At 39.6% G+C, this 15,587-nt stretch overlaps 1 protein-coding gene across 10 annotated transcripts in view; it reads left to right on the top strand.

Moving 5' to 3' along the window:
- The window catches only part of LOC139736900 (protein phosphatase 1 regulatory subunit 12A-like), a 120,808-nt gene that overhangs the window by 84,650 nt on the left and 20,571 nt on the right, over window positions 1-15,587 (top strand). For 8 of the 10 annotated variants that reach the window (XM_071647567.1, XM_071647565.1, XM_071647563.1 and 5 more), the window contains one exon: window positions 12,726-12,758. The exons of the other annotated variants lie outside the window; for them this stretch is intronic. In XM_071647567.1, the coding sequence (XP_071503668.1) occupies window positions 12,726-12,758 (33 nt within the window). The remainder of the gene's footprint in view (window positions 1-12,725; window positions 12,759-15,587) is intronic. 10 annotated transcript variants of the gene reach the window in all.

Below are 15,587 nucleotides of genomic sequence, written 5' to 3'. Positions count from 1 at the left end.
TGTGTATGTGTGTGTCTGTGTGTGTGTGTCTCTCTCTCTGTTCTGTGTCTATCACTTATGATATTGTCTTCATGAATTCTCTTTGTCGTCTTGTACAATGTGTCAGTTCTTATTGTATATTGCATGTGTTGCAAAACTTGAAATGCATATGGGTGAGCAGGTAATAAACTTGTATGTCGCTATGTTTCAAGATGATATTGGGTGTCAGTGGTGGTATGAGTTTCGTGCAAAGACAAAGGATCCCCATGGTATTGTACAGAAGTCTTTTGTTCATGAGTGAAGTGTAACAAAGGGAATAGGAACATATGTGGTATATAAAGACAGTACATAATGGCAGTTTTTATATGCACTGTAACAGAGACACCAATGTCATGTGACTGTTCACACCGCACATATTTGATTTGTCAGAAATATCAGCATTAGATTTCATATCGTGTCAAATGGCATATTCTATCTTTATCTTCACTACTCTGAAGCTGTCAAAATGGTATTATGCTACTGTCAAGGCATAGGCAGTGAAATTTTTCCAACAAATTCAATAATTGAGGAAATTTTACACTATTGGTCTCCTTGCCTACACAGTACAATTAACTTGCATAAAGTAACACATTGTCACAATGGAGCAACCAAGAGAATTATAAGATGCCAACTGGATGCAATGTCAAATGACTTTGTGGCATTTTAGTTATAGGAGCTTTCTGCACAGTTTGCCAGTTTGCTCAAACTTTAACTGTTCTAGTACTAATACTTCAAGTGAACCAGCTCTTTCTTGGAATTTAAAAAAAGAAACATCCTGTTTTATGACTGGTTTGAATTCATGATCAAGTAGCATTCGGATGTGTTATAGAAAGAAAATTAAAATTGGAGAGTTACTTTTTTTTCTGCTTGTGGCATTGGGATATTCAGCATTGTGCAAGAGAGTCAAAGAAAAGAAGTAATTATTTCATCAAGGAATGAGAGATTTTGCATGTTTACGTAGCTTAAATATTGCAATATACTGCACGCCCGATAATATGTTAGATTTTTGAATATTGACATTGATGATGGCTACAGACAAGACTTGATACCCATAACTTGTCCACTCCACTAGAAATTTGCCCAGCGTGCTGATTGTTTGGTGTCAAGATTGATAGGAAAGTCAGTATCACTAGAGAGCTGTGTGCAGATGCTATCCTATGTTATCCACTTCAGCAGTCTCCAAGTGGATTGCAAATATCCTCGGGCAAATTTTCAAAAAAGTTTGTTCTTGTTGCAAAAAATCAATCCTTGAGCAATGATGGTGAGTACCATGAGAGTTAAATCTCATTACAGGTAGTTGAGAGCTGCGATATTTCTTCTTACTAGCTTGTATATCGTCGGGTACATGTTCTTGGTATTTTCCTGCATACGTACATGTGCATTGCAATACGACAAAACGGGTGACATCCTGAAGTAGGTTGTGATGGGAAATTTGAGATGAGTTGTATCGCTGTATGTTGTGTCTCACTCCTTGTTTCTACTAACTCTGTGCTATTCGATTTCATGTTGTGCTATAAAGTATAAGATTACTTCCAATGGCTTGTCGGTTTCAGGAACGGCTAATGTTTGATTTACTGGTGTAGCCATGTCACTGAATGGTTGTAAGAACATTATTCTCATATCACTTCAATGGCTTTCATTTGGAATATCTGGTATGTCACCACATAAATTAGTTTGGTGATATTGCTGTGTGTGTGCACTGAGAATGAAATTAAGTGTGGTTAAATTACAGACGACATGGCCCTCAATGAATGAGACAGAGACAAGAAGGGTGTTGCAATGTCAGGGAATGATCATGAATTGGTGTCAGGATTGATATCTATTGACTGAGTGAAATACGTGAGAGAAGTTTAACTCTTAAGTGCAAAATCTTGTTTAGGAATATACTAGTTCTCAACACCACTTGAAATAAATAAAGTAATACTTTTGAAGATTTTTTGGGGAAAAATTCAGTACAATGGTATTGTTTCAAAGAAACTAGAGTTCACAGGGCTCTTGTTATAACTTGAGAATGCTATGTAGATGTTACCCCCAAACCCTGGGGAAACATACATGTGTACAGGAGTCGAATTGTTGACATTTGTTGTAATGAGGACTCCCAAATGGCAATTCATCATAATTTCCGACATGCCTTAGGTAAACAGCAATGCCACATTCTATTCTCCCAGAACTCAGTCCACATGGAGCCAGAACATGTGTTTTCCCTTCCCCATGAAATGTCAATTGATGGTCGCTTGAAAATGAGTAGCAGGCAACCCTGAACGTCAATGCATGGCTCCTTCCTCTTTACCCCCCCCCCCCCCCCCAAAAAAAAAAGAAGAAAAGAATGGAAGGCAGTGAGAAAAGACATGACAATATTGTGTTAGTTTGAAAGCAATCTGATAGCAAACAATCTGACCAAGGTTAATCATCTGCAATTGCGTTGTGCCCCAGTTCCCCATTTGAATGGGCTCCCTTGCTGGTAAAAGGGTTGGCTATGTCAAACTATAACGTAATTGGCTCTAGCACAAAGCAAATGGCATTCCAAGCCTAATTCGCGTTTTGATAATGGAGCTCATCTCTTTTTTTTTTCTCTCTCTCCCTCATATTCCTTTGTCGTTCACTCTCTGCCCCCCCCCCCCCCTTATCTTTCTCTCTCCCTTTCTGTCTCTGGAAGTCTTTTATGGGCCCATCAGCAATGAGCCCCTTCGGGGAGAGATGATTCTTCTGTTTCTTATCAGCGTTCATATCGCTCATCACAAAGTAGTCCTGTTGATGGGGTTGCACGTCCATGAAGTGAGCACTATTGTTATGGCTATCCCAATCAGCAGGGTATAGTACAAACAAAGCCATAGCAGTGATATGTCTCTGAAATGTGAGTGGTTGCATGGTGTATTGGGTAAGATGAGGAGTCATCTGTCTGTATAAATTGTCGCCATTAAAGTTGTCACATGTCAGATGAGGTGTGATGAAGTGGTCTTCTCGAGATTATCTCTTTTCCAAATGTCATAGGTAGTCTCAGATTCGAAGTCCCTTTTAAGATCATTTCAGCAGAATGCAATGTTTTAACTGACTTTCTCCTGGTTACTTATCAGTGCCTTCCCTTACTGCATACCAACCCTCAAAAGGAAAACAAAAGCAAAAACACTCGAAATTGGACATAAATTGATAAAATAAAATAAGATGTATTGGTGGCATAGACGAGTGCTGCATGCAGACATGCTAACAAATTAGTGATGTGAATGATGTATACAATAAAAATGCCTTCTTTAACTTCACAAGTTATAAATTTGTAACAATTCTCATATCAAACATGTAAACATGTCATTTTCCAGGGACCAAGAGTTCATCTTTTATTGTCCAGGACCACCAGATATCCATTTGTATTCAGCCCCACTATGTGGAAAACGATGATTACCGTGATTCAATGATGTCGGCAGTGACTATTAATTACGTGTGTTTCCTTCCTTTGATGACTGATAAAAATATGCTTTAAACGTTTTGCATAACAAGAACTATGGAGCAATCATTGTATTTCCCTCTTTCAAAATTTGCAAGTTTTGTTTGTTTGTTTGTTTATTTTTAAGATATGACACTACTTCTTTGGTGGCAAATTTTATCAGATGATAAAATTTGCACAGATGTGCATTTTAGAAAAAATGTTAAGGGCATGTACAGAATGGAGCTGTTTACTTCAAAAAGACTTTGAATGCAACATTTCTGTTTTGGGCATTATGACGGTAACATACCTGCCAACTGTTCTCATTAAAGAAGAAGCTTCATTCAACCTTGTGTTCCTATTTTTGTCGACACCTGCTGATTGTCATGTATAAGAGATGGGTGAAAATTCCTAATTTTGCATTATTTTCTCCCAGTTTATTCCTGTTTCCTGAATTTTGGGGTTGGCAGGTGTACAGTAAGGTGAACTACTCATCTTCTCAATGCTGACTCCCCTCCCCCCCCCCCAATGTTTTGTCTTGGCTGTCATTATTTGCAGTAGTCATACATGTTCAAATTGTGACTGGTTTATGAAACAAGCTACTGAACAGGACTGACACGGAAAGGAAAAAAGGAGAAAATATCTGGAGTCGGCAAGAGAGCGATGCCCAGAAGTGAAAATAAGAGTGATCCCTCCTCCTTACTCATGCACAAAGAAAACATTTTCAAAGGAATCTGTGAAGCTCCGGTGCGATTAGAGCAGTGAGCCAATTACGCAGCTGGTGCCGGTGATGGACGTTGCCATGGTGACGCATGTCGTCACTGCTTGAATATGCTGTTGCTTGTAGTGGCAGGGAGTTGACATTGAGTCCAGTGGCTTGCTGGGATCACCGGCCGAGGGCATCCTCACAAGATCCACTTTGAAGGAACGAAGAAATATTTAGTGCAGCACTCTACTTTGGCTGCTTGCCCCATTTGGGTATCTTGGTTAGCATAACCATTACAGCTTGAAATCCTGCAGTTTGCTGAGGGGGAATTAGTGCACAGTTTCTTAAAATTAGCATTGTGAGTGTCAGTCTACGTATATGACCTTTACAATACATGCTGGAATAATTGCTTCCAAAATTATGGAAACTGTATAATATCATGGGCAGTCCACAATTCGTATACTAGTTCTGGTCTGATAAATTCTCTGATCACTACCAACAGATTGACAAGTAACTTCTTTCTCTCCCTCCTGTCACCTCATCTTGCGTGAGGAGACGTGCATGGATGTGCTAGCATAAAAACGAAGCAATAATGCAAGTTCAGATATTGAGATGGATGGTAAATGTAGAGTGGTAAAGGGTCTTGCTGTTAGTATCTATGGGAGATGCTGATTAATAATTCATGCTGAACAAAAGTGTTTGTGTATGTCTGTGTTATTTCGATTGAGTGGGATGAAAACATTAAATTTAGATTCATATGAAACTCTATAACAATTATTGAGAAATATTGTCATTGGTCTATTGCTTTACACCAACCATTTTTTTTTTTCATGTGATATTGCAATCAGGCCTGATTTCAACAATTATTACTGAAAATGTTTTCCCTGCCCAAATTGATAATGGTTATGCAGTTTCTGTGATAATTTAGAAATTGTAAACCACTTACTGGTATACCATATATTTCAATGCTCACCTTCAAAAGAGACTCAGGATTACATCAGTCACGAGCTATACTGTCCTTATCTGACAGATTTCCATGGTTTCCAGAATGCCTCTCATGGTTCTTATCCTTTGATCTCTCTGGTTATTTCGGAGTGGGAAGTAGGAAGGTTAGTGGGGGTGAATGTCAAATGAGGTCATTGACTTGTGGGAGGTTGAACCAGTTGTCACATCGGTTTTGAGCCTAGCACTCAACTTCTTTGCTTGGTCCCATTTCATCTCGCAATAGTAATATAGTATACTAGTAGGTTGTTACTCTGAAGAATGAATGATGAAAGTAACTCAATGAATGCAGAGTGTTCTTATCAAGAGAATTTTGCTTCTCTAAAAATCTAGTATGTGTGTGTGTGTGTTTCTTTTTTGTTTTATGGCTTTTGTATTTGGTTTTTGACTTTTCACAGTATACTTTTAAGAATTTTCCACTCTATATTCTCTCTTTTTTCTTTTTTCTTTTGAGTAAAGTGGATGTGGAAGCAATTATACTTTGAGTATGAATAGCAGCTGTGAATGTGTGTATGAACATGCTTTTTGCTCATCATGTCATAGATCCCCAGAGCTTTTACTCTTCTGCCCCCAGTGTGAATTCCTAGCATACCACAAGGGAACATTCTTGAAATTCCATCTGGTCACAAGAGCACTAGTCTTAGCTTTCAGACCCTTCAAAGCATGGCATGACTTGCCATGCGAGAGAAATGTGGTTCATGCCTATTCTCTTTCCTGGTTCTATCTGCAATGTGAATGCTCTGACTATATGATCCATATTATTTCCTTTTGTAATGTTCTCACCAAATAACTTGGCCATTTCCTAGTATACCACCTCATCATGGCAACATTGAAAACCTCCACAGAATTGAATTTGTAAATATGCAGTGATGAATACATTGCCATATTCTAAAGAGAGGGTATGGAAGTGAAGCCTAGTGCAGTTGCTGTCATTTGTTTTCTGATGTTTCAGCCAAGTGATGAATTAGAGTTGTGTCGAACAAATTATCCTTCGGGGGTTGACATGATGTTTGAAATACCAACATGCATCAGAAGTTTGTAAAAGCAAACATTTTTACAAACTTCCTTCATACACCCCCCCCCCCCCCCCCCCCCATTCAGACCTCACATGATATAGTACTGCACTTGATTGCAAAGATATCAGTTCTGTGCATGATTGAGAATGTGACACATTTATAAAAGCTAGGAAGTTTGTGTGATATGAGGCTTCAAGTATGTGATTTTTTTATTTCCTTTTCCGCTATTAAGTTCCAGAGAGCAGGAAAAAAAAAACAGCGGGAAAAAAGAAAACTGAGGTACTAAGTTGTGCAGGAATTCAAATAAGGTAAATCAGTCCTGTCATCTTTAGGCTAGTCCCAGTTGATTCTGCTGGCACAATACTGTGATGGTCCATAGAGTTGTAGTGATGCTGTTGCTGCAGTGAAGGCAATGCATTGCCAACAAAGATTTCAGCCTGCCCAGTGATGTATCCCTTATTTCTACCTGGTCTCATGGGCTACCCAAACCTGGAAGCACAATAGAACTAGTGAGCATCTTAAATTTTAAAGAACTGGTTATCCTTAAGGAGGAAAGGAAGATGAAAAAAAAGATAGGGTTAATAAGTCTGTATGAGAAGTTACGTCCTTGGATAAAATTGAGTAGTACTATCAGTGTTAATCAGAGTTGATAGTGATGAAGTAATGTAATGTCATTTGTTGGTTTGAACACGAATGTACAAAGAATCAAAATGAAGCTTTGATTTTACCACAGACAGTAAAGCTGAACCATTGCATGGAAATCATTTTAAGGGGGCCTTGTGAAAGTGATAAGCTCATAGCTTGGAGAAATTGTCATTGTTATTTTTTTTTAACATAACTTTTCCTCTGAGAAATCTTACTGTGAGAGAACCTGAAAATATCTACACACTCAGGTAAAGTCAGGGGGCATGGAGGGGACAGTTTTATTTCTTTTCTGATAACCTGTTTGGAAATTACCTTTATATGAATGTCATGATACACAGCATCATAATTTTTGAATGTGTGAATTCCAATAGTCGTAACCATGTTGAATGCCAAGAGATTTTATCTAACATGAATAATGAAAATAGTTATGTGTGCCAAGAGTTAATGACAAATCAATATTTTGGTCAAGCCATTGATTTTTTTTTTTTACTTTTGATTTTTTTTAAGGTTAAGAAAATGTATGCAATTTGCAACTTTGGTCTATGAAATATTGTTTGTGTCAACACATAAGAGAATGTAGCTCTAAAATCTTTACTCAAAGATTAACAGTGGCTTTAAGAAGATGAGTCATCAGATAAACTTATCACACTTTTCCCAAGTCACAGCCACATTCTGACATTTACATGAGGAATTAAGCGTTTCCGCTTCGAGGTTTCATCTTGTTGCTCGGGGAACTTGGGGCAGAGATAAAAATGAGAGATGTTAGTTGTTGTTGCTGTTGTTTTTAAATTACCATCACCTGATGCAAACAGGTTTCTCCCCCACCCCCTGCTACCTCTGTGATATAATGTTGCTGCATGACATTAACCTGTGAATGTGTGTTAGAATCAGAAGGGTACCTGAATGGGGGCCGTCATCACTTATGGAAGCATCACTCTTCCTCAGCGAACCCATGTGATGTTGCCTGAAGATGACACAAGTGTCGGCATTTATAAGTATCCGGTAAATGTTATCAAAACCACTCCTCATCTTAAGCTGTCTGTGATGCTCTTTTACTTCTTAAATGCTCAGGTATCTCTCTGTCCCCTTGTTTGGGCTGTTACACAACTCATTTCATTGTTCTAAAAATCACTCATGTCTTGTTTAACAATGCATATCCTTGATTCTTAAACAGTTCTGTCATCTCTTCGACATGACATTGAATTTTGAATATGAGGTAGCTGTATAAGAAATCCTTGCCCACCCACTCCCGCCCCCATAATGTTCTGCAAACTAGGGCTCCAAGATGTTACTGTGCACCTTCTTATGCTAAATTGGGATCATTGACATTGCCACCTTGCGTACCATTGTCAGCGATGCTCCATTTTCTCTCACTCTTCATAGCCAGAATATGAACCAGCCATCCTTCCGTTATGGTGTTCAAAAGAAAGGGAAAAAAAATCAATGTGGAAGAGCCACCCTGCTCAATCCACATGAAGTTCTCTGAGAGGTGATAAGCCATTGAGATGTGCTAAAGAAATGGTTCATTGCAGTGTCCTCATAGCAATGCGTGAAGAGCAAAGTAATAAAGGACCTGGCAGGGGAGTGTCCTGCTTGTTTGTCTCGGGAGAGACACAATAGCCAGTGCAAAGAAAAGAACAGACGAATAACGCAAACATCACGAGAAGGCTAGACATACCCTCAGTGGAAATCATGTAGCTGCTTTGCACGATAAGGGGATGGGGGGGGGGTGGAGGAGGGCAGAATTGGGATGGGATAGTACCTGGAGTTGCTATGCTTGGCTGATTCCAGTATATTTTCTGTCTGGTTTAGCACAATACTTTATAAAGTGATTTGTTGAATCATAATATCCTGGTGCTCCATTGTGATATGTGTACTAGCTCTCCATACCAATCTCTGCCTTTCAGTCCAGGCCTTTGCATGAAGAGACTTGAGAGAGTTACAGAGATAGAGAAGCAGACAACACAAACAGACTTAAGTCTATTATTTTTTTTCCCCACTTGACCCCAATCCCCCCCCCCCCCCTCTAGACCCCCTTTTTTCACACCATTGTGTGCACATTCTTGCCTTAGGGGATTAGGCTGTGTATGTGTGCAGAGCGAAGTATGAAATTTTGAAGCATAATTGTGGGCAATTCTCCCCTTGCTCTCTATTCGCATGCCTCACCATGCTGCTGTATTATCGCAGCTGTGAGAACCGGGCTTGCAGGTTGTAAGGGAATTGTTCCTCGGCCATGGATCGCTGACAGGAGCTTGTCACCTGTGATGTCTGGTCATAGTGCCAGGCAGGACAATCGATGTTGACAAGTGGCGCAAATTTATTTTTAAACAGTCGCCGATATCTATTTGCGGGAATCGGAGTGTTTCGTGAAGTATCCGTGATGTCAGCTGGGGAGCCTGGATTTGATGAGGCTCTGAAAAGAGTCGACAGAGACTTGTCTTTGCATGCGCCCTTGTTTGAAGTGATTATTTGTCCTGAACACAGCCAGATGAACTGAACAAATATTTTCTCAAGTGGTCTCATGATAGGCAAAAAAATGTTCACTGCACTGCCTCCTGTACCAGTTTGGATTCCTCGCAAATGAGTAACACGTTTTTATCTCGAGTCCTGCGGGAGTAATGATCACTCATTGAAAGACTGTCAATCTAAGATAGAGGAGTACCAAGGAATTGATAACTGAATGACCGGCACTTTTAGAAGGAAGTTCTTCTATGTGCTCCATTATTGAAGTTTTTAAGGGTGTCAACTTGTAATGTGAAATATTTATTTCCAGCATGAGTGATTCAGAATTGTTTGTGGAAAATCCCCGGGATGTCATAGAACAGAATTCTGATAACCTATCCTGCTGGTATGTATACAGTGTGTGTGAGTTTTAGCTTTGATTTGGGATGATAAATGTACAAGGAACCAATACGCTACTCGAGACCGCACTCAGAGCCACCGAGATAGGGAAATGCCCAGACCAGCCTGATATCAATGACTCGCTCGAAATGGAGAAGATATAGAGATCATTGGTGATAGAAATAGAATGTATGGAAGTGATAGGTGAACAAGAGACACAATGATTTCAGTGCGATGATAGGAGACTTCATTATGCGATGAGACTATCTACATGTCTATGCCAAGCAGAGAAACGGCAGACAGACGTGGTGTGTGCATACAGCCCTGTGTGGAGGAAACTATGGTAGCCCCATGTGTGACCTGTGTCCTTTAATCCTCCTTCGGGGGTATGGAATGTGGACTTGTTCTTCCAGCGAGGATGATTGAGATTCCATTGCCATCTGCCTCCCATCATCATTGGCCTCATCCTCCCTGCATCATACATGCTGCCGCCACGGCAACCCATCCCCTCGCATCCGAGTGCAGGGAGCATCCCGCTGCATTAGTGTATGTGTGTATTGAGTGTGTGAGCTCAAAATACAGCCGGCACCGTTTCTGATACACAGGGATCCAGCCTTGTTGTTTGTGCGTGTATGCCATATCTTCATATGTGGATTAGCCCCTCATGTGATCTTTGGATTAAGTAATCCATCTGGCTGTCAGATTGAATTCAGCTGACACATTAGGAGGAAGCTACCATCCCCAAGTGCATCTTCATTTGACCCCTCCCATGAGATACATTTCAGTGGGGGAGATTTGCTCTCGCATGATTATTACAGCCTCTCGTGTTTTGGAAGTGATCTTGACATTATATTCCTCTCTGTAGATTGTCTATACATTTGTTGAATGGATAGTATATTTTGATTGATGATCCATCCCACTTTTCAAGGACCAGAGGAGGCTCTGAGATTTCAAGCTGGACTACATCACATGTGCATTTTTTTCTTCCAATCACTGCTTCAGGGACTCAGATGTGCTGTGTTTCTGCGTTGTGTGGGTTTATTGATTGTATTGATTTGGGCAAATACCCTGCCATGTGTGCGTCATTCTCATGAGCAGCGAGACAGTACCCTGCATCAGGAATTGCCCTCAGATACGACTAGGTTGTGAAACTGCGCTCACGAGTCATACTTCCTTCATTAGTGGCGTTCATCAATTAGGGCATCTCCTTTAAGAAGCTTTTCCACTGTCGCCTTGGTGACGGATATTGGATTAAACCCTGACTGGATCCCCCTGTCCACCTCTTGATTTTTATGTGCAATTTTTGTCTTTTCTTTATTACACAGTAGAGATGCACTGTTGGTTTGTCCATTGTGATACAACTGTAAGTATACCTAGCAGTGTGTGATAGATCAGTGCTTCCATGCTGTGCAATGCACTCAGTTCATCAGGTATACTGTCAAGGTAACGACACAAGGGCTCTCAAGCTGTGTTGCTCTTATGCTGCAATTTGTCCGCCACATTGTTGCACCTGAAACATCTGCATCTGTCAGAGCCCAAGCTTGTTGCTGCCAGTCAGCCTCTCCTGAAGTTTGCCTTTAGCTCCCACCCCCCCCCCATACGCACAAACACCAGGTTGTTGTTCCCTGATCTGAACTCGACGCACGTGCACAGGAAATAGGTGTCTTCGCAACCGTAAACCTCCAGTTTCCTTCCAATCTGCGTGGAAGTTGGTGCCCAGGAACCTGCCAATAATTGTCCCACATGTGACTTGCACTGAAGCCTAGCTGTCAGTCACAGCTTGAGATTCAAAGCTTTAATTGACAGGCAGACACAATATTACCCTCTCAAGAGAAGCTGGAGGAAAAAGCCCCCAGTGTGTGGCAATTTGTGTTTCGTCAGGTCATTACTGGAGTGAGAAAATATCATTTACTGCTGACGGTATTCATCTGCAATCACTGAGAATACAAAGGATATATATGCGCATTGTGGAAAAGGTATCACAGACTTTTGCAGGACATACGTGATAACATACGGCCGTTACATTTGCACGGCTGAGCTCTGCTCCCCATCACTGCACAAACTTTGATTGCCGCCATGTCGTACGGATCATATAATCGCTATGGATCTGGAGGTAGTTCTTCCTACACACCTGGGAGTGGATCCAGATATGGATCTAGTGCAGGGAGTCGCTTGGGTTCCACTGGATCTTACACACCATCATCATCATCTGTAAGCATGCCGATGATGTGTTAAGGCTGTATAGCAAATATGTTTTATGGTGTTTCGTGAAATACATTCTGTATTCCGTTGGTGAAGTGGCAAATGTATCTTTTCTTCTCTATTTTTTTTTCGTGTGTGTCTTATTTGTAGTTTATTACCTGGGTTGTTTACATGTGTCCTTCAATTTCATTCATATTTTTGATACAGCACACCATATCTGGCGATCCTTGGCTGATTCTTAGGGGAAGAAATTATGAAATCAATATGCGAAAAAGTTTTTAGTAACACCACTTCTTGCTCTTCTTTTTGTTGAATTCAAAACCCAATCATTGACATAAAAAGCTTGTCTGTATGCTAGCCAATTGTGTGATGTGTCCCTATTGCATGGGTGTGTGTATGTGTGTGTGTGTGTGTGTGTGTATGTGTATGTAGGTTTGTGTGAATTAATGCGGGGGGGGGGGGGGGGGGGGGAGGTAGGAAACCCATGTTCACCATATGGATTGTGACAGGAGTATGCATCAACGTGTATGAGTGATATGTTTTACAATGATGTGATGGTAGCAATGATTATGTTTCATAATATGTTTAGAGTAATCTCAAAAGGAATGCATTTACTTCTCACAGTGTTTTTTTTCTAGATCTGTAAAGATGATAACAACGTCATGTTAATTTGTACTTATTGTGTGCTTTGATGATTGTATCAGTTCCTTGGCAGTAAGGTCTGTCAAATTAACATTTTGAGTATCTTGCTTTCCTGACTTGATCTCCATGTGATATTTCCATGGCTAGAATACCATGTCCTCACAATTTCCTGTTCCTAAACAACTGACCTGGGACCTCTTTTTTGGGTCACAACTCTCACCTTTTCTCCCCTCAGGGCCGTCGACCATCACCCCTGTATTCCTCTTATGTAAGCATTCCTTGGGGGAAAACACATTTCCTTACCAAATATTTCTATTTCCATGGTTACCAGCAAATGATATTGTATATTCCATGTTAAGCACCCATCCCATGTTATTTTTTGTTTGTATCACTCATCCTGTTTTCCAGTTGCCACCATCGTTACTGTACCCAGTGAATATCTCTTGTAACATTATTCTGTGCAATGGTAACAGCTATATACATTGAATTGTAACACTAACCAGTCCTGTACCAAACCCTTGTAGTCATATTTATCTGCCAATACTTTTTGGAACAAAAATCCACCTCCATTTAAACTCAAGGTGTTGTTTTGAATGGATATTTTGCATGTTTTCGTATCTCTCTGAACACATAGCTTGTTATGAAGAAGAAAAAAAAAGAACAAAAACAAAAGCAAAAAAAAATAAATACCCTTAACAATTAGCAAGTACACTGATTCACGAAAGAAATAAAGATGATAAATATTGTGTTCAAGTGATTAATGTCAGATGGATTATGTATGATGCTACCAATTTTCTAGCTAGTTTTCTCCTTGTCATATTCATTCATTCATAGAGGTGTCCTTGTTTATCTGTCCCACACTCAGTGTTCACCCCATACATTGTTAGCACTGAAAATCATCCCTTCATACTGATTAGCATTTATATTTTGATATCTGATTGACTCTATACCGCACCACTGCTATATTATGTGCTTATTTGATGTTGCCGGATACATTTTAGACTCATTAAATTCAGTCTATATGATAGTGTGATCATGTCTTTCATTGATATTCTTCCACCATCACACAGAGATAGTAGTTTCACCTTGGTTCAGCATATCCCACAATCCAGTAGATTTGCAATACACATTTTAAGCATCCATGATGTAGCCATCTCCAGATCTCTGTTTACCACATCATAGATATCACTGCTTCATATCTTCAATACATTACTCAGTAGATGCAGTACTGTATACGCCATATATTTAGCGAGCCTGATTATTCGCGAATCAGAACCTGCCAATGATTTCACGAGTGGGTAAATTTGCGATCATAGAATACAGTAATAAATGGATGCACATCGCCTTCATGTCAGAACCAGAGGTAATTTCTTTTTCAATTCAATTCAATTCAATATGGTTTATTGTGCAAGTATAAAAAAATCTTGGCATTTTAGAAGTGCAAACAGCAACCAACTTGCAAAATTTATGAAAATAAACCCCCGCAAAATATATGGCGTATACAGTACACAGAATATACATGAAGAGAAAGCCATCATGTAAAATTATGTGTATTTTGGCTGTGGTTCATGTACAATTTAAAGCAAAGTACTCAGCTAAGATTGTCTCTTTCTGATCTCACTATGATTATATGTTACAGTATATACAAATTATGTCTTATGATAGCATCTACATTTATGATCTCAACAGTCACTGTTCAGTAGCATAACGTCGCTGGGGTGACAAGACCTTGTATCTGAAATTTTGGTGAAAATGACTTTTTTGGATGAATGGTCAAATAATGGGTTAAGTGATGTCCTGTCCAAATCCCAAGTGTCTTACCCCAAAAGATGAAGCCACCATGGCATGTCAAAGGAAAGGCTATCCCATTCACTATAGTGCTTTCGCCGCCTTGTTTTTTGGCTCTCCTGAACATTTGACATTTTGTAGATACGAGGACTTGTCGCCCCAGCAACAATAAACATAGTAGCTTGTCATTGTAACAATCAATGGTTAGTCAACATAAACCCTTAACTGAGCATGGTGCAAGCTTCGTGATCATATTTTTGTTAGAAATTACATTTCCCACTCTAACTGTGTGTATACTGTATACATATGTATCTTGAGCGACTGTGTATGGGTCAGGTAAGTAGATATCTCATTATGATATGGAGGTGGCATGTGCTATTACTATGACAGGCTTCTAGGTTGATTATAAAATATTGGAAAAATCATCACATGCAAGTGTCAAAATGACTGATTCTGAATGATTGCTAAGTTATGTGTGTCTAGCATATCTCTTAGGTTCGCAACAGGATCTGGGTTATTATGATAATACACACTCACAGTCCATTCAGAAAAGCAGTCAGTTTAAAATTTGTGAAGGACCCCAGACTACTAATTATTTTCAGTGAGATCAGGATTGTGTATCATTATGAAGGTGTGCTCTGGAAATATAAGATTGATATCAAACCATTATATCTCATTGCCAACTCTAAACAAGATTTCTAAACAAATTATAGGAGCATATTCCAACTTTTGAATGAAGATGATATGCTCTAGGAATATAAGACTGATATCAAACCATTATACCTCATTTTGCTAAGTCTGAACAAGATTTCTAAACAAATTACAGGAGTATATCCCAACTCTTGAATGAAGATGATATGCTCTAGAAATATAAGACTGATATTAAACCATTATACCCCATTGCTAAGTCTGAACAAAATTTCTAAACATATTGTATGGGCATATACTCCAACTCTTGAATGAAGATATGATCTAGAAATGTAAGATTGATTTCAGACCATTAGACCTCATTGCTATGTAAAGTCTAAGCAAGACTAGTAAACAAATTATAGGAGCATATTCCAACACTGCACAATACAAGCCGCAGGTCAAATGTTAAGTTGGAGAGCAGGATGCATTTCATGTACCCTCTTGTGGTGAGCGTCATGGTAGCGAAGGTATACCTTTCTGTATACAGTTACCCCATCCATCCATGGTAGAGACATCTGTCATACCGAAACGAATATGAGAAACATTGCTCGCTTCATCCGGAGTTGGTACATGAGAGGACAGGCATCCCTGGTTCAAGGTCAGATTGGGATCGGATGAC

Source organism: Diadema antillarum, unplaced genomic scaffold (assembly GCF_040938485.1).
Source record: "Diadema antillarum isolate AM-2024a unplaced genomic scaffold, OU_Dant_1.0 seq00000674_RagTag, whole genome shotgun sequence".
In the NCBI taxonomy this organism is placed as follows: Eukaryota; Metazoa; Echinodermata; class Echinoidea; order Diadematoida; family Diadematidae; genus Diadema; species Diadema antillarum.
Note: the sequence above shows the minus strand (reverse complement) of the source record. Positions and strands in the feature narration are given on the sequence as shown.